Source organism: Zalophus californianus, chromosome 11 (assembly GCF_009762305.2).
Source record: "Zalophus californianus isolate mZalCal1 chromosome 11, mZalCal1.pri.v2, whole genome shotgun sequence".
In the NCBI taxonomy this organism is placed as follows: domain Eukaryota; kingdom Metazoa; phylum Chordata; class Mammalia; order Carnivora; family Otariidae; genus Zalophus; species Zalophus californianus.
Window position 1 is genome coordinate 102,476,112 of NC_045605.1, and position 27,493 is coordinate 102,503,604.

At 39.5% G+C, this 27,493-nt stretch overlaps 1 protein-coding gene across 1 annotated transcript; it reads left to right on the top strand.

Moving 5' to 3' along the window:
* Positions 1-529: 529 nt before the first annotated feature.
* MS4A14 (membrane spanning 4-domains A14) lies at positions 530-24,451 on the top strand. Its single transcript, XM_027579286.1, has 6 exons — positions 530-789; positions 2,858-2,986; positions 5,564-5,614; positions 8,435-8,584; positions 11,499-11,597; positions 22,208-24,451. The coding sequence occupies exons 1-6, from the start codon at positions 652-654 to the stop codon at positions 24,257-24,259; spliced, it is 2,619 nt and encodes an 872-aa protein (XP_027435087.1). The 5' UTR covers positions 530-651; the 3' UTR covers positions 24,260-24,451.
* The last annotated feature ends 3,042 nt before the right edge of the window (positions 24,452-27,493 follow it).

Consider the following 27,493-nt stretch of genomic DNA (forward strand, 5'->3'; position numbering starts at 1 on the left):
CTGTTAAAGTGGCAACTACATCTGGTCCTATACCTCCTTAAATATGGATTTTGACACTACAAGGGAATAGGATTAAACAGCAAGTGAGACAATTCATCAACAAGTGGGAAACTCCTTTCGAAAGAGGGTGGAAGAAACACAGATTTTAGAGACAGGTGGAGTTTGCTTCCTTTCCCAATCCCTTAGTATGTTACCGTGGGCAACGTAGTCTTTCTGTACCTCAGTTTTGACACTACAGAATTGTTAACAGGGTTAATAGATATCAAAACAAAACACTCTCTACAGTACCTAGAACATAATGGATATTCCGTAAGTTTCAGTTCCTTTATATCTCATGAACATAGGTACTGGGATTTGTTTTCAAGTACATCATCTATTTATTTTGTGTTTACCAACTGCTTCTAATCAAATTGACAAGAAAGTAGGTCTTCTGGAAAACCAGACTGATCCTTTACCAGGATCCAGGGCCTGGATATGCCCTAGAATTCTAAGACTCTATGACTCAATGACTGTGATTCTGTGGTTCTAGGAGTGAGGAGAGCAATCACTAAGACTCATTGCTAAGGACTCCATGTGAAACTGATGGAAGACCATGATTTTAGCTGCAATGTTCAAGCACTCACTCTTCTAACAGAGTTCTACCATTGAATCATGGAGTCATCATCCGAGGTCAAAAGATCGACCCAAGTCATCACTATACAACCAAATGATACAGTACTGACTGCATTTCCCTATGAACCTCATACCTCTCTGTTGGATTTCCTGAAGGGAGAACCAAAAGTCTTAGGGGTAAGTCCTCTCCCATCCATGGGTTTTCCTGGAAGGGAGAAAAGAAGATATTTTTCCAGGTGTGTCTGCGTGGGTACTTTTTCAGGAAGGGATTTGATTCCCCTTCTTTTCTCTTACCTTTTGTCTATAGTGTTTCCATCTTGATTAATCATAAAAACCTCTAAGTCACTTGCTTGTACAAATAATTTGATCATCAGTAGAAGAGCCAATATGTAGCCAATAATACCATTTCCTTAGATTTTGATAAACAAGAGAAATAAAAGTTCTGCTTAGAAATGCACACAGTGTGCCTTAGAAATGTCTTATTTATAAGCATGTCTTAGAAATGCTTCTGGGGGATTATTTAACTCTGGGAAATAGAGCGTTTGTTTGTTTGTTTATGTATTTATTTAGAGGGAGAGTATAAGCAGGGGGAGAGGCAGGGGGAGAGGGAGAATCAGACTCCTCGCTGAGCTGGGAGCCCGGCATGGGGCTCGATCCCAGGACCTGGAGATCATGACCTGAGCTGAAGGCAGACGCTTAACCATCTGAGCCACCCAGGTGCCCCTATGTATTTATTTAGAAAGCATCTTTCTTTTTTTATTTAAATTCAATTAGCCAACATATAGTACATCACTAGTTTCATATGTAGAGTTCAGTTCATCAGTTGCACATCACATCACCTGCCCTCCTTAATGCCCATCACCCAGTTACCCCAACCCCCCACCCACCTCCCCTCCAGGAACCCTCACTTTATTTCCTATTGTTAAGAGTCTCTCATGGTTTGTCTCCCTCTCTGATTTCTTCCCATTCACTTTTCCCTCCCTTCCCCTATGATCCTCCACGCTGTTTCTTAAATTCCACATGAGTGAAACCATATGCTAACTGTCTTCCTCTGTCTGACATATTTCACTTAGCATAATCCCCTCCAGTTCCACCCACGTCAGTGTAAATGGTAAGATTTCATCCTTTTTGATGGCTGAGTAATATTCTATTGTAGATATAGATCACATCTTCTTTACCCATTCATTTGTTGATAGACATCGAGGCTCTTTCCACAGTTTGGCTATAACTTTCTAACAATAAGGAAATCCTCAGGCTACTTCATGAGGAGTTAGTACTGCTCTCTGAATCCTAACAGAGAGGATGCCTGAAACTGGTGTAATTTTTCCAAATATTTTATTGAGGAGGTGACTTCAGGGTGTGGTGGCACCTCCCTTGGAGCTAAAAGCCATTCACGGAGAGGTTCAACTTCCCTTTTGTGCTGTTATAGGCATTGAGACTTCTTTGAAAATTATATTCAAAGCTCCATAGTGAGCCACAAGGTAGACAAAAAATTCTTCAATCATAAATGTACCTAAAGGAGGGCTATACACACAGTTTTCATCCCTGGTACAAGAGGAAAATCACCACTTGTGGTGCAGAGCTATAGAGTTGTGGCCTGGGGAAAAACCCGGAATGCTTGAGGAGAAGCTCTGTCCTGAGAAGAGCTGCCAACCCCAAGACCACCACGGTGCAGACTCCTAACAGGCTGATGAAGCCACTGGATTACTCTCAGCTCTAGGCAGGCCCTTGCCTGAAGAGCAGATGAGACATAGAACTCACCCCAGCTTCTCCACTCTAGATCAGCAAACTTCACACTTTTAGAGAAGTGGGCTGAGCCGTAACTCCAGAAGCATATATTGGATGTGGCAAATGTGTGTGCTGGGGGTGGAGATAAAAGTAGGATGCTGCAGCTACAGAAGGAAAAAAAGGTAAGGGTGAATAGTTCGCAGTCTCTGTCCTCAAGAAGCTTGCAAGTTTATAGTTAAATCTGTCTGGTGCAAGGTAAATTGGTAATACAGGGGATATAATAGGTAGTGAAAGATGACAGTGACGAATGTGAACTTGAAGGACCCATGTAAGTGTGATGAGGAAAGAGACAGTGGACTTTCTGCAAATCTAAAGGCAGTTGGCACACGGAAGAGGAGAGGAAGGCATTCACGTGGAGGGAGGTGTGACACAAGCATAGCGGGTGCCCCGGGGATCTGGAAGAGTCCAAAGAGGCTGGGGCACTTGTGATCTCATGGACCCATTTCTTCCCTCACAGGCTATCCAGATCCTGCTGGCACTGATCACCGGGGGTGTCGGAACTATATTTGCATTTAATTACATCAATTTCTCCCAGAAATTTCCCCTCGTTTTCCTCACAGGATATCCATTCTGGGGAGCACTTATTGTGAGTACTGTCAGTTAGGAGCTTTTGACAAATTACAGTCAACTGGTTTGAACTGCCTCAGGTTCTAGAATAATGAATCCCATGAATATGGTCCCCAAGGAGACCAGATAACCAGTCCCTTCTGTGGCAAGAGAAGTGACCCCGTTTGGTCATTGTATCACCATCATCGCAGCAATAATGCTCTTAGGTGTGCAGTGTTTAAAAGTTTCCAAAGCCCTGTGTGTAGAACAAGTCATTTGCTCCTTACTACCAATGGGAGATCAGATGGGCAAATACCCTACCTTCTCCTTTGCAAATACAGAAATGGAGTTTGAGAGTAGATAATTTTTGAGTGTAGTTGACTCACAATGTTACCTTAGTTTCAGGTGTACAATATAGTGATTTGACAAGTTCATACATTATGCTAGTTCACCACAATTGTAGCTACCATCTGTCACCATGCATCTCTACTACAGTATTGCTGACGGTATGCATTATGCCACGCCATTTATTCCCATGGCTTCCTTATTCCATAACTGGAAGCCTGTTTGTCCCTCTCCCCTTCACCCATTTTCTCCATCCCCCTCCCCCCTCCCTTCTGGCAACTGTTAGTTTGTTCTCTGTATTTATAGGTCTGAATCTGCTTTTTGTTTGTTCATTCATTCTTTTCAGATTCGCATATGACTGAAATCACATGGTATCTGTCTTTTTCAGTTTGACTTATTTCACTGAGCATAATACCTTCTAGTTCCATCCATGTTGTCTCAAATGGCACAATCTCATCCTTTTTTATACCTGTGTAATATTCCACTGTATATATCACATCTTCCTTATCTATTTGTCTATCAAGGGACACTTAGGTTGCTTCCATATCTTGGTTATTGTAAATAATACTGCAATAAACAGAGGGGTGCATGTATCTTTTTGAATTAGTGGGGTTTTTGTTTTCTTTGGATAAATAATCAGTAGCGGAATTACTAGTTCATATGGCATTTCTATTTTTAATTTTTTGAAGAACCTCCATACTATTTTCCACAGTGGTTATACTAATTTACATTCCCATTAACATTGCGTGAGAGTTCCTTTTTCTCCACATCATCATCAACACACTTGTTATTTCTTGTCTTTTTGATTTTAGTCATTTTAACAGGTGTAAGGTGATATCTCAATTATGGTTTTGATTTGCATTGATTAATAACATTGAGCATCTTTTCATGTGTCTGTTGGCCAGGTGTATGTCTTCTTTGGGAAAAATGTCTATTCAGGTCCTCTGCCCAGTTTTTAATCAGACTGTTTGCTTTTTTTGGTGTTGAGCTGTATAAGTTCTTTATATATTTTGGATAGTAACCTGTTATTGGATATATCATTTGCAAAAATCTTCTCCTATCCAGTAGGTTATCTTTTAAAATTTTATTGATTGTTTCCTTCACTGTGCAAAAGCTTTTATTTTGAGGTAGTCCCAATAATTTTATTTTTGCTTTTGTGAAACCTCTGCCTTAGGAGACATGTCCAGAAAAATGTTTCTATGGCCAATGTCAGAGGAATTACTGCCTATGTTCCCTTCTAGGACTTTTATAGTTTCAGGTTTAGGTGTTTAATCCATTTTGAGTTTATTTTTGTGTACGGTGTTAGAGAAAGTGGTCCAGTTTCATGTAGCTGTCTAGTTTGTTTGTTTTTTTTTTTTTACATGTAGCTGTCTAGTTTTCCCAGCATCATTCATTGAAGAAACTGTCTTTTCCCCATTGTTTATTCTTACCTCCTTTGTCACAGTTAATCGAACATATAATCATGGGTTTCTTTCTGGGCTCTTTATTCTGTTCTATTAATCTATAAAACTATTTTTGTGCCAGTACCATACTGTTTTGATTACTGCAAGTTTGTAATATATCTTGAAATCTGGAACTGTGATACCTCCAGTTTGTTTTTCTTTCTCAAGATTGCTTTGGCTATTCAGGGAATTTTGTGGTTCCATACAAATTTAGTACTTTTGTATTATTTGTTCTAGTTCTGTGAAAAATGCCATTGGTCTTTTGATAGGGATTACATTGAGCCAAGACATGGGAGCAACCTAAGGGTCCATAGATAGGTAGGTAGACTCTTTATGTTCCAGATAAAGAAGTAGCTGAGATAACTATACTAGATTCAAGCCCCCATATCAGCCTTTAGAGAGTTCTGCCATGAGAAAGTCTCCTTCCATCAGCTACAGCAGACACAGCTCACCTGTCCCTTCCCTCCAGCAGGCCCAGAGCCCAGAATTATCTTTCTATTTAGAGCCCAGCTGGGCAAAACATCTGGGTGGTATGTCTGGGACCTTAAGGAGGGGCCTGCCTCTTCCAGATGACCCTGGCAAAAGGGGTGTTGTTCAGTGCTAAGTATGCCCAACACAATATTTCATCTTACATCAGTGCCTACTCTTCCTTCTTGATGCTTAGATGGAAAGACTATATGGTCAAGGATAGTCACAGACATATCGACTACAATATAATCTCCAAAGGAAATTATAATATATAATATTGCAATATAATTTACTTTGGAGATTATATTACAAGGGAATCAAACACATCTCCTGTTAACTTTTATTTCTTTTCTTCTTAACAGTATGTTATTACAGGATACCTCACAGGAATCAATGACAAGGAAAAACGTCTGGTAAGTTGCTTTTGTGACTTCTATGTAATTTATGACCTTCTACTTGTTTTACATCATCTTGTATGTAAAGCCTTTAGTAATAAAGGATCTCCCAGGGTGCCTGGGTGGCTGAGTCATTAAGCGTCTGCCTTCGGCTCAGGTCATGATCCCATGGTCCTGGGATCAAGCCCCACATCGGGCTCCCTGCTCAGTGGGGAGCCTGCTTCTCCCTCTCCCACTTCCCTCTCTCGCTATGTCTCTCCCTGTAAAATAAATAAAATCTTTAAAAAATAAAATAAAATAAAATAAAATAAAATAAAGGATCTCCCAAGAAAATCTTTAGACATCAAATTTGCAGTTTAAAGCATTCCTATTTGCCAATGTCACCATTAGCCTTCACCCTTCTACTAGTTTCCATTTCCCTGGTGAAGTAATCTGAAAGAGTTACTTGTTGGAAACCATTCTACATTCTTCTAACTCAGTGGTTCTTAACTGGGAATAATTTTGCCTCCTCCCCCCAAAATATCTGACAGTATCTGAAGACATTTTTAGTTGTCACAACTGGGTTGCAGGGTACTATTGTTACCTACAGGTAGAAGTCAGGAATGTGTCTAAACATCCTAAAATGCACGGAAAAGTCTACCATAACAAAAAATAAATGATCTAGCCCAAAATGTCTGTAGTGCAAAGTTTGAGAAACCCTACTCTAACCAAAACCAAATCCCTGTAATCTCCCTGCCCCTCACCGCTGCCAACAGAAGCTTTTCTTTGGGACCTGCTCAAAGTCTAAAGGAAAGAGTCTGATATTGATGCCAGAACATTCTGGGATGGGATCAAGGCTATCACTCATTGCTGTGTCAACCTGAAGGGAAAAGTACCTACTTCAAAGGGTTATTCTGAGAATTTAGTAAGATATTATGTATAGGGGTACCTGGGTGGCTCAGTTGGTCGGCTCAGGTCATGATCCCGGGGTCCTGGGATCAAGCCCCACATCGGGCTCCCTGCTCAGCGGGGAGTCTGCTTCTCCCTCTCCCTCTGCCTCTCGCCCCTGCTTGTGCTCTCTCTTGCTCTGTTCTCTCTCTCAAATAAATAAATAAAATCTTTTAAAAAAAGATATTATGTATAAAAGATACTTAAAAGTTTGTACTCCCTTCTAACAACTTATTTTTTTTTTTTTTTTAAGGCTCTGGAGATAAAAGGGTTCTCTTAAAGCCATTTTAACTGTGTTTTTATGGTCCTTTGCCATTTTCCTCTAGGAATAGCTATAGACCATAGGAAAGCTCTGAGAGGATGAAAGCTGCCATCTTTCTCTACCCGTAGAAATAAATACAGACAATGCAGATAAAGCCTAAATGCTGTTCTTCTCTCCATATCGATTCCCTTCAGAGCTGAGGAATAAACGAAGGATAGGCAGACTGACCCCTGACTCACTGAGCTCTACACAGCCAAAGGCAGGCAAGACACCACGGAGGCAGGACACTGAATTGGGCGTCGGAAGGTGTGGCGTTCCATCCCAGCTCTTCCACCAACTGCAGGATTACTCACAATCACTTAGTCCCTGAACCTTATTCAGCTGTAATGTGGGGATAACAACTGATCTGCCTACATCACAAAACCGTAACGAGGATCAGATAAGACAAAGGCTGGGTATATTCTTTGTAAACCATGAAGCCCACTACATATGGGGGATTGCTTACTTAGAAATCTTAGTCCATTAAATGTCCTACGGGAGCCAGAACAGAGCCCAGAAAGAGCAAAGGACTGAGGACAGAGATAGAATATCTGTATGTCCCTGTGCATTGTCTACCAAAATGCCTGTCTGTAGTAAAGACCTGTGCTTGGGGTGAGCATTTGTCATAGGTACACTTCCAAGTCCTGCCACACTAAGCCACAGCTGCTCCTGGATAGGACAGGCTGTGTAAATGCACCACTGCTTTACGTATCACAACAGGCATACACAATCAAGATATAGTAAGCATCTACTGAATTGAGATATGAGGCTTTTCTTTGTTTTTCATCTAAAAAAGCAATAGCAGTGCTGGGAGTAGGTATGAATAAGACAGTTCCCCCTTCCTGGCGTTTTCCTTTCCTTAAAGAGTGAGTGAAGGGAATTTGGTGGGGCAATCTGGACTTTTTATAACTTCCATGTTGAGACACTGAAGTCAAGAATGGAAATCATTAAGACCCCAGCCTAAATTTGTTGCCATCAGTAAATATTTTAGTGATTTGGTTGGTTACTGTTTGAATCCCTGGGGGAATGAACGTAAGCCTCACAAAGGGAGGACCTCATCTACTGTGTCGATCTTTGTGTCTTATGGGCCTAATGCGGTGCTTGGACACATAGTTGGGGCACACTAAACACTTGTTAAAATAAATGAATAATTGGATACTGCCCTAAAATGACGTTATTCTCATTTTTGGAGGTAAAAATTGAGAGTTCCAAGAGATTAAGTTACTTTGCACAAGGTCCTAGTTCCAGGACTCAAAATCAGGTCTAATTACAAGGCGAAGATATTTCCTAACACACCGTTTTGCTTGTAGATTACGAAAGACCACGCATTAGGAGAAAATGAATGTTTTCTTTAGCATTAACCATAGAGCACTCCTTCTTCTCTACCTGTTCTCTTTCTTGGCTTCCTGGCTCATTCTAAAATTTAGTTTGTCTTTTGACTTGAATGAATCAGGATTTAACTTATGCCTTTCAGACATACTGACCTGACGGAGCAATTCATCCCTGAGGGGTATCTGGAAAGACAAAGGCACTAAGAATGTCTTACAAGGTATTTTTGGTTCGGTTTGGTTTTTATTTATTTTAATATTATTTTAAAAACTATTTTTCAGAGACGAGGTGTCACGGCCATGAACGTTATCAGCTCCTTCGTTGCAGTGGCTGGGATTACTCTAACCATTATCAGCTACAGATACCAGCACAAGTACTGCCAGATGCCTTCCCTCGAAGGAATATGTGTTATAGGTAGAATTCTTTTCAATGTAAGTGGTCCTACTCTGTATGGTGAATCTACAATCTTACTTGGACTATGTTAATGATGCATCAATTCATTAATTTTGATTCCAATAATGGAAGTTGAGTTAGCATTTGAGCTGACTGTTGAGAAGTATATTGTGATTCAGGATCTGAATCCTGGTTTTGTAAGTTCTCTGAGCCCCAGTTTTCTGTGTGTGGAAAATGAAGATGATAAGAATACATCCTCCATTGGGTTGTCATGAGCATCACTTAAATTAGAACACTGCCCGCTACAGTGTAAACAGTCAACAGGTTTTGGCTATTACTATTGGTACTGACAAGGATTGGATTAAATTTTACCTTTAAAGAATTAGTGAGGAACAAAATGACCTAAATCGCGGCACCTGGGTGGCTCAGTTGGTTAAACGGCTGCCTTTGGCTCAGGTCATGATCTCCGTGTACTGGGATCGAGCCTGGCATTGCATCAGTCTCTCTGCTCAGTGGGAAATCAGCTTCTCCCTCTCCCTCTGCCCCTCCCCTAGCCTATGCGGTTTCTCTCGCCATCTCTCTCTCAAATAAATAAATGAATAAAATCTTTTAAAAAATAAAGTTTACCCAATTAATACTAAAAAAAAATATAGTGGGAGCAGATGTTTGAGCCACTTAATAAAGTATTTTAACAATTTTAGAACATAAGTCATTATACACAAATGTAGCAATTTTATTCATTACAGCAGATGAGATGTATCATTGCCAGGAAATACAACGGCAGGTGTAATTTTCAGTATATATCTAATAAGCATTCAATGACATCATCTTTATGCATGTCAATGACTCCAAAAAGCCTTGCCCTTTACTTCCCCAAGTAAATCCTGGGCTTTCATTTTATTTCTGTCAGCCACATCTTGAAGGCTTTGGTCCTAGAACGTTAATGAGGTTTGACCTGTTCGGATGGAAGTGAAAAAGAATCATGGAAAATTGTCTCCCCCAATAAAGAAGTAAAGAGAAAAGAGCTATCAGTTCCTGGATATGAGATTTTATTTAATCCTCACAATCACCCATAAAAGCAAGCCTAAGAACACTCTCATATGTTCTGAGATAAACTCCAGAATTAGACTAAAAAAAAGTTACTAAGGAAAGCCAGAAAACTGTATGAGGAATACAACCCTGTCCTAATTGGGCCGAGACATACAACATTATAATCCATCACTCTTTTTTCTAGTGGACTGGAGACCACTACTGTACATTATGTTAGTATGTATCAGGAAGAAACTGTATACTGAAAGATTTTTGACTGTGCATGGATGGCAACTGCAGGATTAGTTTCTATATACGGAATCAGGGAGAATCTGTTCCAAGATCTCACGTGTCTGACTCCACAATTCCTTGGTGTAATTTAAATGTCATAAATAAGTTTAAAAAAAAAAAAAAGCAGAACAGTGGGCTCTAGACATCTCCTGAATGGACCTCTGTCTCAAAAAATCAATCCACTGTCTGCACTATGGCCAGAGCCATCATTTAAAAATGCAAATCTGAGCACATTACACAATGGCTTCTTGTGGAACACAGAATTAAGACACAAATCTTAAAAGGCTTACAAGACTCTATAACACCTACCTTGCCTACATTTCCAACATCGTTCCAGGTCTTTATCCTTCTTACTCCACACATCCGGGACTTCCTCAAATTCCTTAATGTGTTAAATACCCACTGCCCCAGGACCATAAGACCAGCTTTCTCTTGCTTCCAATGTTTCCCAGCCTGGTGCCTACCCTTTTCCACCTCCCCAGTTAAAACTCCTCCTCGTTCTTGAACCTCAGTTTAAACTAAGCTTCATTGAGGAGTCCCTCCTGATTGCACCTCCACCCTTCTCAGTGCCAGCCTGTTTGGATCTCCCATTACAGTAGTACATAGCTCCCAATACTTTTTCATGGCACTTATTCTAACTTAGTTAAGTAAATAATTGTCTAATTATGTCTAATGCCACTGTTTGCCTCCCTTATTATGATATAAGTTCCACAATGACCAGGAGCATGTCTATCTTGTCCAACAGCAAATTTACGGTAGACACCTCATACATTTCAGTTTTACCAATAAATGGGGGAATACCCAAGCTTCTGAATTTGTTGCAGGGAAACCAAGGTTCAGACAGACTCAGTTGCTTGGCCAGGTTAAGTGTGGCCTGACCACACCCAGCTCTTCCAGTCTCCCCAGCCCAAGCTTTCTGGACACCATGCTATTTCTTACCCTGCTTTTTTGGTCTATCACCTTAAAGCAGTGTGCAAAACAGCAATCTGTGGGCTATATTCAGCCTGCAGATATGTTCTATTTGGTTCACACAAGTGAATGAATAGCTGGAAAATTTCACAAAAATATGCATATCCAGGAGCGCCTGGGTGGCTCAGTCATAAAGCGACCGCCTTCGGCTCGGGTCATGATCCTGGGAGTCCTGGGATCGAGCCCTGCATCAGGCTCCCTGCTCAGTGGGAAGCCTGCTTCTCCCTCTCCCACTTCCCCTGGTTGTGTTCCCTCTCTCGCTATCTGTCAAATAAATAAATAAAATCTTTTAAAAAACATGCATATCCAGCTTCCTTAGGAAAGAAAAAAAAAACATCATGGGCCCATGTTCCCACGTGGTAACTATTGTTCAGAACTGATTAACGGACACATTCTAGGAATACCCTTATTCTCTACTGTCTCCCCTCCTAACTGTTCTACTCATTTGGGATGGTTGCCTAGCCCCTATAAGCATTGGAGTTTGTTTTCTCTGCTTATCAAAAAGACATAAGATGAAAATTGTTCACTCACTGATGGCTATAGAAGCATCTAAAATGTGGATTTTCCCCTAGTTGGTCATACAGTGTTAAGTAGTTCTTGGCTTATATCTTTAATATGATACAGCTTTCATTCCAAATGCCATATATTTATCCTCATCTGCAGGGAATTTTGTCAGTCTTACTGATCATCAGCATAGCAGAGCTCAGCATTGCTGTGACTATCGCCTCCTTCAGAAGCAAGTGCTGGACAAACTCCGATGAGGTGCGTTCAGTGTTGTTTTAAGAACGGGTTCCCACTGGGACACTGCAGGATGACCTCTGGTCTATTAGTTGCCAGAGCAGTATTCTCAGATGCTGAACTAAAACTTCTAAGGTGAAGAGGGTCAAGGAGAGATAAGCTTAACATTGATGGCTCACTCCACACTTTGAGATAACTATGCTTCTTTTTCCTGCCCTCGACGGTATCCAGTAGACTCTGTTCAGACATAGCTCCTTATCTCCCTGACAAAATATATGAAGAGAAGCAGACTTAATGGGAACCCATATTACTATGTCATGGGGAGCTTATACCTCGGCCATAAGGATGTGTGAGACAATCCCCTCACCAGAGGGGAAGCAGGGAAGAAAAATCCTTAACAGCGATACTCATCAAAACTATCAACACTCCCTTATTTTACCTATGAAAGAACTAAAGCACAAAGAGTACCCTCTCCAGTGTCGTACAACATCATAGTTCTGACTAAAATAATGAGGCTCTAGAACCTGCTCTCTAAATCCCAAAAAACAGTTCCATGCCCTGTGTTAGGTGGAGTTTTTTCTTTTTTACATCAATTTTATAGAAGTATAATTTACTAACAGTAAAATGCACCCATTTTAAGTGTACCTAATTCAAGGAGTTTAGACAAATTGTAAACCCCTGTTTAGCTACCATCATAATCAAGATATAGTGAATTCCTGGGGCGCCTGGATGGCTCAGTTGGTTAAGGGTCTGCCTTCAGCTTGGGTCATGAACCCAGGGTCCTGGGATCTAGCCCGACATTGGGCTCTCTGCTCAGCAGGGAGCCTGCTTCTCCCTCTCCCTCTCTGTTGTTCCCCTTGCTTGTGCTCTCTCTCTCTCTCTCTCTCTCTCCTCAAATAAATAAATAAAATCTTTAAAAAAATATATAGTGAATTCCTATCATCCCAAAAGATTCTCTGGAACCTCTTCACAGTCACTATCTCTGTCTTGATAGTTTTTACTTTTACAAACTTCATATACATGGATCATAAATAGTACTTTTGTGTCTAGGCTTCTTCCACCGAGCAACATATTCATGAGCTTCATCCATGATGTTGCATGTCTCAATACTATGTTCTTTTTATGTGAGGGTTTATGTGAGGGTACGCCACAATTTGTCTACCCATGTACTTCCTGATGGGCATTTGGTTGCCATGAACATCTGAGTTCATGTCTTTGTGTAGACATATGGCTTCATTTCTCTTGGAGCATCGTATCTAGGATTCGGTTGCTAGGTCAGATGGCAAGTGGATGTTTAACTTTGTAAGAAAATATCAAACAGTTCTCCAAAGTGGTATATCATTTTGCATTCTTATCAGCAATATATGAGAGGTATATAACATTGACGGTTCACTCCACCCTTTGAGATAACTATACTTCTTTTTCCTGTCCTTTCTGCTATCCAGTCGTCTCTGTTCAGACATAGCTCCTTCTCTCCCTGCCAGGTTGCTCTATATAATCACCAACACTTGGAATTGCCAGTTGTATTAATAATTTTGCTCTTCTAGTGGGGAAAAAGTGGAATTTCATTGTAGTTTTAATTTACATTTCCCTGATGACAAATGATGATGAGTTTTTTTGTGTGTTTATTGTCCATTTGTACATCTTTTTTTTTTTTTTTGGAGATGTGTCTGTTCAAATTGTTAGCCAACTTTTATTGCATTATCTTATTGAGTTATAAAAACTTAAATGATTCTCAATACAAGTCCCTTTCTGAGATATGTGTATTGCTAATATTCTTCCCAGCTTTGGCTTGCCTTTTCATTTTCTTAATAGTTTCTTTCAAATAACAAACTTGTTGAAGTCCAACTTACGGTATATTTTCTTTTATAGTTAGTCCTTTTCGTGTTCTAACAAAGCTTAGCCTATACCAAGATTGTAAAGATTTTCTTCTCTATTTTCTTGTAGAAGTCTTATAGTTTTAGCTTTTGTGTTTAGGTCTGTTAACAGATTTCAAGCTAACTTTTACCTATTATATAGCTGTGAGGTAAGACGTTCATACACCCTCCACCATGGAGATATTCAGCTATGCCAATGCTATTTGTTGAAGATGCATTGTTTTCCCCCACTTCCTTGGCACCTTGGTTGAAAATCAATTGACCTCTTATTTATAAGTCTCTTTTGGACACTATTTTGTCCCATTGATCTGTATGTCTATCCTTCCACATATTCCACACTGTCTTAATTTCTGCAGCTTTAGTATAGTAACCTTTTTTATTGTGGGAAAATATACATAACATACGATTTATCATTTTAGCCATTTGTTAAGTATACAATCTAGTGGCATTAAATATATTCAGAATGATGTGTAACCATCACCATTATCTATGCCCCAAACGTTTTCATCATCCCAATACAAACTCTGTACCATAAACATAACTCCCCTTTCCTTCTCCTTCCAGTCCCTGGTAAAGTCTAGTCTATTTTATGTCTCTACACCTACTTTCCATTATCTACTGATTATTCTAGATAATTCATAAAAGTGAAATCATATAATACTTATCCTTCTGTATTTGCTTTACTTGACTAAACATAATGTTTTCCAGGTTCATTCATATTCACCTATAAAAATTTCATTCCTTTTATAGATGAACAGTAGTCCATTTTTGTGTATATTCCACATTTTGTCTAGCCATTCATCTGTTGATGGACACAGCTTTTTTGCACCATTTGGCTATTGTGAATAATGCTGCTAGGCACATTGGTATACAAATATCTGTTCTAGTCAATTCTTTTTGGATATATATATATATATATATATATATATATATATATATATATCTAAGAGTGTGATTCCTTGGGTCATATGGTAATTCTGTATTTAACCTTTTGAGAAACTGTAAAAATGTTTTGACAATGGCTGCATCATTTTACCTTCCCATGAGCAGTGCACAAGTGTTTCAATTTCTTCACATCTTCGCCAACATTTGTTATTTCCTTTCCTTTCATTATAATAACCACCCTAATGGGTATGCAGTGGTAGATATCTCATCGTGATTTTGATTTGAATTTCCTAGAATTAGTGATGTTGAGTAGCTGTTCATGCACCTATTGATTATATATCTTCTTTGGACAAATATCTATATAGTCCTTTGCCCATTTTTAATTGGGTTGTTTTCGTTGTTGTTGTTGAACTATAGGAGTTCTTTATACATTCTAGATATTAGCCCTTAGTATATATATGATTTGCAAATATTTTCTGTCATTTTGTAGGTGGTCTTTTCATGTTCTGGCAGTATTTTTCAATGCATGACAGTTCTTAATTTTGATGAGGTTCAATTGCTACTTGTTTCTTTTGTTGTCTGTGCTTTTAGTGTCATATCCATGAAATCACTGCCAGATCCAATGTCATGAAGAATTCCCTCAATATTTTCTGAGTTTTATAGCTTTCACTACTTTTAGCATAAGACCTTTGATCCATTTTGAGTTCAATTTCATATATGGTGTAAGGCAGGGCTCCAAATTCATTTTTTGCACGTGGATATCCAGTTTTCTAGCACTATTTGTTGAGACTATCATTTCCCCCACTGAATGGTCTTGGCAGTCTTGTCAAAAATCAATCTATGATGGGGCATCTGGGTGGCTCAGTCGGTTGAGGGGCTGCCTTCAGCTTGGGTCATGATCCCAGAGTCCTGGGATCGAGCCCCACATCGGGCTCCCTGTTCCTCGGAGAGCCTGCTTCTCCCTCTCCCTCTGCCTGCTGCTCTGCCTACTTGTGCTCTCTATCTCTCTGCCAAATAAATAAATAAAGTCTTAAAAAAAAATCAATCTATGAGGGTGCTTAGGTGGCGCAGCTGGTTGACCATCTGACTCTTGGTTTCAGTCAGGTCATGATCTCGGGGTGGTGGGACTGAGCTCTGTGTCAGGCTCCATGGTCAGGGCAGAGTCTGCTTGGGATTCTCTCTCCCTCTCCCTCTGCCCCTTCCCATGCATCTCGCTCTCAAATAAACAAATCTTAAAAAAAAATCAATCTACCATACATGTGAGGGTTTATTTCTTGACTGTATTCGACTCCATTAGTCTGTATGTCTGCCTTTATGCCAGTACCATACTGTCTTAATTACTGTAGTTTTGTATTAAGGTTCAAAGTTGGGAAGTGTGATTCTTTCAACATATTCTTTTTCAAGATGTTTTTTGACCATTTCGGTCCCCTGGAATTCCATATGAATTTGAGAAATGATTTTGCCCTTTTTGAGAAAAAGGCTGTTGGAATTTTGATAGGAATTGCATGTAAGCTGCAGATAGCTTTGGGTAGTATTGGCATCTTAACAATGTCAACTGTTCCTATGATGAACATGGGATGCCCTTCCATTTATTTAGACATACTTTAATTAATTTCAGCAATATTTTGCCGCTTTTAGCACAGAAATCTTTCATCTCCTTGATGATATTTATTCCTCAGTATTTAATTATTTTAGATGGAACTGTAAATAGAATTGCTTTCTGAATTTTCTTTTCAGAATGCTTATGGCTGGTATACAGGAACACAACTGATGGTTGTGTGTTGGTCTTGTATGTTGTACTTTGCTGAATTTGTTTATTAGTGCTAATAACTTTCCTGGGTTTCCTTGTCATGTTCCCTATATAGATTATGGCATCTGTGAAAAGAAATAGCTTCACCTATTCATTTCCAATTTGGATGACTTCTACTTTTTTTCTTGTTTAACAGTACTGTCTAGAGCTTCCACTACAATATTGTGTAGCAGTGGTGAAAGCCGGCATTCTTATCTGATTCTTGATCTCAGGGGGAAACAGTTCATGCATGGTGGGTTTCTACATTCTCCCATAAATACCATTGTTTTTAAATATCAAGAAAACAAAATAAACCAAAAAACCCAAAAAACAAAAATAGTTGGAAGTTGAATAATTTTCTCTAGAAGTGGTTTCAGCCAGTACGGGTTGAAATAATGGCATCTAGCCTCTGTGCCTACACATCAGTGATCAGAAACAGCAATCTGCAATAAGAATACAGAAACCTGATATTTGAGGGGTGCCTGGGTGGCTCAGTCGTTAAATGTCTGCCTTCGGCTCAGGTCATGATCCCAGGGTCCTGGGATCGAGCCCCGCATTGGGCTCCCTGCTCCGCAGGAAGCCTGCTTCTCCCTCCCCCACTCCCCCTGCTTGTGTTCTCTCTCTCGCTGTGTCTCTCTGTGTCAAATAAATAAATAAAAAATCTTAAAAAAAAAAAAAGAAACCTGATACTTGGAAGACATGATCCTAATTGCCCACCCTGGCTCCAGCAACATGGGTTGCCATCTCCCAGCTGCCTGTCAGGGGCTTGGAGTGGGAGATAAGTAGTCACTACCATGCTGAAGGCTTAAATTGACTGACATAACCCATGAATTTACCAGCCAACCTTTCCTCTGGAAGCTGCAAGTGTTCGCATAGACTCCAGAATTGCAAAGTAGTTTATTTCAGAGTGTTTCTGCCAGTACAATTGTTGTCTAGATGAACAGAGATTCCAGGAGCTTCTTATTCTGCTTCCTTCTCTGATGTTCCCCTAGAATAATTCTTAAAATTGGATAGTGTAAATCTTCTAACTTTGTCGTTTCCAAAATAATTTCTGGCTGTCCTACATCCTATACATTTCCATATAAGTTTTAGAATTAGTTTATCAATTCTTAAAAAATGTTACTAGGATTTTGATTGGAGTTTCACTAAACTTATAAATGATTTAGGAAAAATTTACTTATTAGTAATATTTAGTCTGCTTGCCCATGTCATAGAATACGTCTACATTTTCTTACATCTCCTTTCATTTGTCTCAGCAATATTTTATAGTTTTCAGTATATAAGTCTTTTGCATATTTTGTTAAATTTATCCCTATTTCGTGTTTTTTCTTGCTATCATACATATATTTTAAAACTTTATTTTCCTAACATCCATTCCTACATATAGAAATGTAATTTATTTTTATATACTGGTATACTAAGACTTTAATGAACTTATTAATTTTGTAGCTTCTGTATAGATTTCCTAGAATTTTCTAAGTAGACAATGGTTATACCAGTAAATGAAAACATTTTTATCTGCAAATTTTATTCTTTATTTTTCTTGACTTATTGTACTGTGTAGAGCCTCCAGGAATATGCTGGTTGTTTTTTTTTAATGCTGAGTATACCCAATCTTTTCTTGTTTCAAACCACAGATTGAAAAGTTCTACATTTTACCCTTAAGTATGATGTTACCTATAGGGTTTTCATAGACTAAACTTATCCTCATTTATAGAGAACATTTTATCATGAATGAGTATCAACTTTTATAATTTTTTATTTCAAGCTTGCATTTTTTTATTATATTATCTGAGCCCAGGTATTTGATGTATTGTTCTTTTCTTGATACAACCACAGAAGAGTATGAAACTTTTTAGGAGCAATATTAAAACAAATTACTCACACTGAATAACTAATCAATTTAATTCCACCAAAAGGGCTTTTTAATGGCATAGCAATGTGCAAAGTACAACAGAGAATGCAAAGGTACTATGTAATATGCACCCTGATCTCAAGAAGAAAGGGAAAGGGAACTCTTAATATTTACAGATCAACTTCTCTGTGCCAATCACCATGCCCAAAGCATTATTTTATATAGTCTTCAGTCATAGCCACCCGGAGTAAGGTGTAACTTAAGTGGTTATTATAAAGAAGCATGTATTAGAAATTAGCATAGATTAGATGGAGAGAAAAAAAGCACAGGACCTAGAATTCAACTGCAGTATATGACTCCTAGCTTCACAAGTTAATAGCTCTGTGACATTGGCTGGAACTTCAGTTCTTTCAAATAACCTCATAGGAATACAATAACTATTACTTGAGATGACTTTGGAACCTTGTCTAGCACCTGGTAATCACTGATGAGTACACTTAAAATCTTGAATAAAGTTAAAGAAATTATAATTCATGGTTCCAAATCTTTTAACAGTAATTTAATAATTACTATTCAAATGAAACAAATTTTGAGAGTAAAAATGCAGAAATGTCCCTTAAAGTGCTATTAATCCTCACATAGATAGCCTTCCAATGGCGATAAAATATAGATGTGAAAACCAATTAGGTGGGGAATGACAATGTGTAGTATAACAGAACATGAAGACTCATTTTAGGCCAGCCATCAATCAAATAGGTAAACATAATTAGGTCATTTAATCACTCAGAGTTCCAATCACTTCATCAAATAGAACAAGTAGTCTACTCTGACTCTGTGGATGACCTTAGAAAGGACACAGGCTGACAAGACTCAGTAGATTGGTCTGTAATGACAACCCCTCTCAAAAAAAAAAAAAAAAAGAAAGAAAGAAAGAAAAATTGTGAAGAATGGGAAGCATTGGCTAAAGGTGGTATCAGTTGCTGTCATTTAGTTGTTTAAAAAACTTTTTAAGCTCAAGCTCAAATTTCCTGGCCTAGTGTCTTGGTACATTCATGCTGCTATAACAAAAATACCATGGACTGGGTGGCTTGAATAACAAAAATTTCTCAGAGTTCTGGAGGCTGGAAGTCCAAGGTCAGAGTGCTAGTCAATTCAGAGCCTGGTGGGTGCCCACTTCTTGGTTCATAGATGCTGTCTTCTCATTGTGCCTTCACAAGGAGGGAAGGGAAAAGGCGTTGTCTGGGTTTCTTTTTATAAAAGTACTAATTCCATTCATAAGGGCTTCACCCTCATGATCTAATCACCTCCCAAAAGCCCCACCTCCAAATACTATCACGGTGGGGATTGAGTTCAACTTATGAATTTAGGGGGAACACATTCATTCTGTAGTATTCCATCCCTTCCCGCTCTCCAAATTCATGTCCTTTTCATATGAAAAATATATCATTTCCATCCCAATAGCTCCAAAAGTTTTATCTTGTTTCAGCATTAACTTTAAAGTCAAGTCCAAAGTCTTATCTAAATATCATCTAAATCAGATAGGGGTAAGACTCAACGTTGATATGATCCATCCTGAGGCAAATTCCCCTCCAGTTGTGAACCTATGAAACCAAACATGTTATGATACCAAAATTCCAAAATACAATGGTGTATTCTTCCAAAAAGGAGAAATAGGGAAAAAAAAAAATAAAGCTTAAGTCCCGATTAAGTCTGAAACCTAACAGGGCAAAACAAACCTTAAGGCTCACAAACAATCCTCTTTGGCTCAGTGCTCTCACTTCCAAGCTCACTGTGGGGGTGACATCACCCCTATGGCTCAGCAGGAAGGCCCCACGGTAACTCATCACCTGAGTTCTGCCCCTGCAGCAGCTCTCTTCCTGGGTCCTCTGGCTCTTCTGGGCTGGAGTCCTATGTCTATGGCTCTTCTGGGTTGGGGTCCCAAGCCCATGTCTCTGTCAGGCAGCACTATCTTTTGAAATCTCAGTGGAGGTGGTCATGATCCCATGGCTCAGCTGGTCGCAGCCCATGCAGCAGCTCTCTGCAGTGGCCCGCCTCTGAGACACTGAAAGGGGGCATTCTGGCTCAGCTTGAAACCAGAGAGGTGGTCCTATCCTTTGAAACCATTCTTCTCCCAGGGCCTTTTACTCTGGGCCCATGATAGGAGTGGCAGCCCTGATGCTCTCTGAATCACCTTTGGTGTCATTCTTCCACTGTTTTGGAGAATAGGTTCTGGCTATTGTTGAGATGGCCGACCTATACCAATTTCTTCATCAAACAAGTCGCTTGGTCATGCTCCCACTGTTCTCATTTTTTGCAATATGGTTAGACTGGGAATCTTCCAAACCATTAAGTGCTGCTTCATTTTTGCTTCACAATTCCATGTTTAAATAATCTCTCTCTTCTCACATTTTACTACTAGCTGTCTGAAGGAGCCAAGCCTCACTTTCAACACTGTTTAGAAATAGCTTCAGCTAAATTTTATTATTTATTTCATAAAATACTTATTATTAATTATTAATAATAATATTTACTACACGAAATTTCATCATTTCATTCACTATTGCAAGTTCTACCTTCCATAAAACACTAGAACACAAATACAATTTGGCCAAGTTCTTTGCCACTTTATAGCCACGATCACTTTTCTTCTAGTTTCCAATACCATATTCCTCATTTCTGTTTGAGACCTCATCAGAATGACCTTTATCTTTCATATTTCCACCAACATTTCATTCAGAATTACTTAGGTATTCTCTAAGAAGACTGAGGCTTTATCTATGGCTCTCCTTTTTTCTTCCTGGGCCCTCGCCACAACTGCCCTCAATAGTCCATTCACAGCAATATAAGCTTTATCTAGTATGCACCTCCAACCTTCTCCAGTCTCCAAACATTACCCAGTTCCAAATCTGCTCCTACATTTTTAGATATTTGTTACAGCAGCACTCCCACTTCTTGGTATCTATTTATGTCTTAGTCCATTTGGGCTGCTATACCAAAGACAAAGTGGCTTAAACAACAAATATTTATTACTCATAGTTCTGAAAACTGGGAAGTCCAAGATCAAGGTCCTGGCATATTCAGAGTCCTGGTTCATAGCTGGTAATTTCACTGTGTCCTTGAATGGAGTAAGGGGCAAGGGAGCTCTTTGGGGTCCTTTTATAAGGGCACTAATTCCATTTACAAGGGCCCCACAGCCCCATAATCTAATCTCCCTCCCAAAGAGTCTACCTCTAAATACCATCACATTGGAGATTAGGGTTCAACATATAAATCTGGAGGGACACAAAGATTCAATTTATAGCACCTAGCATAATACCTAACAATATCTTACTGCTTACCATCTGCCATCACACAATGCTGCAACATAACCTGGTGTTTTGGTACCCACTGTTTTTTTCTACCTGGATTTCAACTCTTATCTTACTTCATCTGATCTTTTTGCCTAAGGAATTCCTACTCATCCATCAAGACATGGATCAAATAGCACTCCTCAATGAAGCATTTCCTGGCACTCAAAATTAGGTCATCTTTTACATTCCCATAAAGCACTTAGAATCTATTTCTATAATAGGATTTGCTAAATTGTATTGCTATCTATTTATATCTTGGTATACTTACCATTGTGAACACCTTATAGATGAAACCTACATCAAATTATTTTTTATCTCCAGTATCTAGTTCATCCAGTAGGTGAACAGTAAACCATTATAAAACTGAATATATGGGGACACCTGGGTGGCACATTCAGTTAGGTGTTGGACTCTTGGTTTCAGCTTGGGCCTGATCTCAGGGTCGTGAGACTGGGCCCCACGTTGGGCTCCACATGGAGTCTGCTTGAGTTTCTCTCTCCTTCTTCCTCTGCCCCTCCCTACTGCTCTCTCTTTCTCTCACTGAAATAAATAAATCTTTTTTAAAAAGCCAAAAAAACTGAATATATGAATACCGAGTGGATTATTTTTAATTTCTGAGATGCTTTATAATATTAAGTATGGAAAGAATATCTCAGATAATCTTAATCAAATGCTTCTTTTCAATATTTGAGATAATAGTGGGTGATGACTTGTCCAAAATAAAACCAAAGAGTTGATGGCAAAAGCAGTGCTAATAATGGTATCTGTTTTCTGACTCCTTGTGTAAGGCAGAGATGAAAAATCATTTGGGAATACAAGAAAAGAACATCAAAAGTTGGTTGTTACATTAATGTTTTCCCTACCCCTTGGTTTTATAGATTGTATTTTTCTTGCCTTCGAATGTTACTCAAGATAGTGAACTATCTGCCCCTGAAGAAAATGCTGCAATACAATTTGAGCTTCAAGAACAGTCTTCCACTGATGATTCAACGACAAACAAGCAACATGTTTTCATTGGAGGCTATACTTTCTTCAAGTTAAGAATCTCAAGAAATCCTTTAGCCTTTCAACATTCAAGGAAGAGAGGCAGCAATATTTACTATACATCTTCTGCATCTGTGCTAGATGAACATAAAAATATCCCTCCACCTTCACAACATCATGAAGAACAAACTAAGCTGAAATCTTTGTCTCCCACACCAGAGAAAAAGCCCACAGAAAACACTCCATACACTGAACAACTGAAAGATGAAGACCTAAAATCTGCTATCACACAACCCCCAAGAAAGCAAACCCAAATGGTGCAGTCCCTAGCTCCACCACTCCAAGTTTTTCCATCCTATTCCACAGAAAAACTCCAAGTGTTACCAACCAAACACTTGCTGTCCCAAGCTCTGCCAGTACAAGCCCCAACACCCTATGTCACACAGCCTCGTGGCCAGACATCGGAAGACATGCCATACCAAGACGTATCATCCCAAGACACACAATCCCTAGACATTCCATCTCAAAATATACCATACCAATACATGTCATACCAGAATACACCATACCAAGACATGCCATCTAAAAACATGACATCCCAAGACATGATATCCCCATATCCACTATCCCAAGGCATAACTAACCAAGATCTGCTTTCTCAAGTACCAGCTCTGCCAGCACAAGTCGTGCTATTTGAAGCTCCAACATTCCATGCTGCACAGTCCTCTAATATAAAACGCCTAGATCAGCAGTCCCTTCAACAACAAAACCAGCAATTTATGCAAGTGGCATATCAAGACATGCAATCAGAAGTCAAGTTACTGACCCAAGAATGGAAATCTAAGAAGGAATTCCACAGCAGGAAATCCTCAAAGTGGCAATCCCTAGACTGGCAAAACAAAAATTGTCCATCTCTAAAGTCACATAATTTAGAGCAGCAAAACAAAGTCTTGCAATATCCAAAACAGAAATCCCCAGATCTGCAAATTCAAGGCCAGCAATCTCCAAAAAGGAAATCCCTTGACGAGCACATCAAGGACTGGCTATCCCCGAAGAGGCACTCCATAGATAAGCAAATCCAAGTTAAGCAAGACAGACAGCAACACCCAGATCAGCAAGCTGAAGGCCAGCTGGCTCAATGGGAACAATCCAAAAGGGAACAAACCCCATATGTACAAGGTGAAGATCAACAGGACAAAGAGAAGCAATCCTCAAAGAAACAACACAAAGATAGGCAAGAGAGAGCTCTGCAGGTTTATAAGGGGCAATCCCTCATGAAACACACCCAGCAAGCTGAAGACCTGCAGGTCCAAGAGCAGCTACATCAAGATGGGCAATTCCAAATCCAGGAATACCAAGGCTGGCAATTTTCAGGCCAACAATCCCAAGATTGGAGAGTTCAAAGCTGGAGAAGCAAAGATTGGAAAGTGCAGGGAATGCAAGTAGATATGCCACATTCCCTAAAGTGGGACTCTCAAATCCTGCAAACCCAAGATCTATTAGAGAAAGAATCCCTAAAGCAGACAGCTCTACAACAAGAAGCCCAAACTGTGCATGCCATAACTCGACGTCAGCAATTACAAAGCATTCCATTTCAAGACAGTCAGTATCAAGATAAGAACCAACAAGACCTTAAATCCACAGATATCCAAAAAGAAGATATGCAAATAGACACCATGCAAACAAGAGACAACAAACCAAAAAACATGAAACTTGAGAGCCAAGACCTATACAACCTGCAGTCGGAAGACAAAAAGCCAGATTTTAATTGTTCTTCCCGCGAAGGCTCAATACAAGACACACATTTCACTTCTACGTCTGATATAAATTCAGAACAAGATATGCAGAAAAACATTTCAATTTGCTCAACTTCATACCAAGAAGATACTTTAACTTCTACCTCATGTTCCCCAAAAGACCAACAGCAATCTGAAGACTCTGACTAACACAAAATCTATCCAAATGCCACACTGCTCCTGATTATGGAACCAAAATAAAGAAAAACAATATAGTCTCCTCCAAGCTATGTTCTCAAGTATAGTTGCTACCTTATTCACTCAGCAGAAAACAAAGGGCATGCATAACACTCAAAGAATCCGTCCTTAATTAAAATAAAATGGCAACAAATATTAATGCTATATCAGAATTTTCTGGGTTTGAAGGAGTAATTCACATTTAAACTCTGTTACCAGTGTGAGTGTTTCAACTTATGATCACCAATTCACTTCACAGCTGAATACATTTTTTATTGAAGTATAGTTGACATACAATATTAGTTGCAGGTATACAATACAATATATCTGACAATTATATACATTATGAAATGCTCACCGCAGTAAGTGTAGTTACCATCTGTCACCATACAAAGTTATTACAATATTATTGACTACACTCCCAATGCTGTACTTTTTGTCCCCATGATTTATTTTAAAACTAGAAGTTTGTACCTCTTAATCCCCTTCACCTATTTCACATTTCACCCACCCCCACAAACCAACCAGTTTGTTCTCTATTTATGAGTCAATTTGTTTTACAGTATAATATTTAATGGACCTGCTTTTCTATGGTGCTAAAATTCCTTGCCTCCTCCTCTGTGTATTATAGGGGCTCAGTAAGTCAACCAGGAAGAAGTCTATGCAGGCTCTCAAAGGGCTCAAGAACCAAGAGTCAGTGAGAAATAAAAATCAATCCCACCATGCCCTGCTTTGCTGTTTCCAATCACCCAATTTACTCCTTCCTCCACAAATCTATGTTGAGGATATATACCCTAAGTTTGTTCTGTTATCAATGAGATATAAAGTGGCAATGGGTAGACTGCAGTGTATAGGGAGAGAGTAAAACATACCTAAGGGACAGGAAAGTAGGAGGCAGGGAATGGCAGAGATGCAGATGTAACGAAGTACGACAAACTGATATATCGAAGTTCTACTCACTTCCGTAAGCCTGCACTCACTTCAAATTTATCAAACCTTAAGACCTCAATGGTCAAAGGAAATTGACCTTTGGTAGTCAGTTTTGGGGTCAAAAGCCATCAGTTACCCTGCATCCTCCAAGGCTAATAACATTGTTTCAATCCTCTTTCTCCTCAATTTCTTAAATACATTTGGAGTTGTTAACCATCCCTTCTCTCTGCAATCTTCATCACTCTTGTTGGATTCTGCATTTTTCTTCCCATTTCAAAAAGTCTAAAGTGTTTGCAGGGATCTCTCTCCATCTTCCTCCTTTTTTGAAATCACATACACTCTCATAGTTCTCTCATGTTCTCGTGAATAACCCCAGACCGTGTCATACCTGTTTTTGCAGCAGAATTCCACACAAAGGCTTGCTTTGAGTGGGCGTTCAGTCATTTTTATTTTTTTTATTTTTTTTTAAAGATTTTATTTATTTATTCATGAGAGACAGAGAGAGAGAGAGGCAGAGGGAGAAGCAGGCTCCCAAGGAGCAGGGAGCCCGATGCGGGACTCGATCCCAGGACTCTGGGATCATGACCTGAGCCGAAGGCAGACGCTTAACCATCTGAGCCACCCAGGCGCCCTCAGTCATTTTTAAAAACATAAATTCTCCACCTCGAGGTGAGTGAACTTATGTGTGGTAGAATAATGAGGCATGGAGCTGGAGAGACTGGCAACCTGTTCCTTGTTGCCTTTGCCTCTGTAGTGAGGATGAGCCGCCTGAACTTCCCAAGGTGATTCAACCTTGGTAGGGTCCTTACCTGACCTGGCCTCCAGTTCCTACATGGTTGCCACTTTGTATTCAACTCACTCTGAATAATACTAATAATTTCCCCTTTTGCTTCAGCTAGATTAGCACATATTCATATGGTGCTTATATGTTTAACTTTCAGCCCACAAATGCAGCTGTTCGGGAAATCAAGATTTGCAACTCTTAATCATATTCTTTGAGAATCCAACCCATGTAGTCAGTTCTGCCCATTTTTCTCCATACCCATCCAACAAACCAACACACACACACACACACACACACACACACACACACACACACACACGGATGCACCCGTGCACAGGGTCTTGTCTTAAAACAGTGGAAGTCATTGGAGAGGGGATTCCTGCCATTAGTGGCTAGTCCACACCACTTACCACTGAGAAACTCATTATCTCAGTTCCTATTAGACCCTAAGTGTCCTGTGACATTTCTGCACCACACTTGGCATACAGGATTTTTTTCCAAAATTGCAAAAATACAGTGCTTAGGAGCTGGACTTACAATGTGAAAATGTAAGAAAGTTAAAAACCATCCTCTCTGAGGTTTTTCCATTCCACTGAGAACGCTAAGGAGCAAGTCAGAAGCCCCTAATGCCTCCTGGACCCACAGGCAACTTTCCAATCTGCAAGAATTCCACCTTTCTCTGCTTTTCAAAGGCAGTCCCCCTCCCCTTACCTCTTCTTTTTGAGATACCTTGTACTGTCCCATCAATATAATTTGGGTCTAGAGCTGACAAAATCAAATGTGTTTAGGAGCCAATAACGGAATGTAAATGTGTGAAGTAGCCGTTTATAAAACAAAGTGGAAATCACGATAGGGAGCTGGAGAATTTATGGTTTACTTAAGGAGAACCTTTTTTTTTTTCTTAAACTATCTTACTCCTAACTTAGGTTAAGTTTGTTTTGGTAAAACTGGGAAGAGTTGATTTTTCAAGATGCTACCTTATACCTACAGTTCCCAAGATCCTGTGGGAAAAAACGAGCTGACTGCTCACAAGTACACCTTCATCTGCTAGATTAAATCTCCCACTTAAGGATTATAGTAGATGAGGGGGATCAGAGTAGGTGAGGTGACTACCCATGGAATGTTGGTGAGGTGATGCTTACCACACTTCCAGGCTTGGCCCCTTAAATCCCCTGCATTTTTCTCATAATCTCTGTTCCCTCTATACTGGCCAGGACCCAGAAGATGCTCAGATGTGTGGAGAATTGTACCTGACCCATTAATAACTGCATAGATTAAATCCATTGCTGAACATTCAGTTGGATTGTGACCTAAAAGAGAAAACTTTTATGGTACTAGGCCAAGGAAAGCATGGAATTTTTTGTCACCGAAGTTAGCCTACTCTGAGTAATAGGCAAAAAAACCTTGTTCAAAATGGTAAGAACCTTACCTTTAACCCCTTGTATTAGCTACTGTTGTGTAACAAATTACCACAAATGTAGCTTCTTAAAACA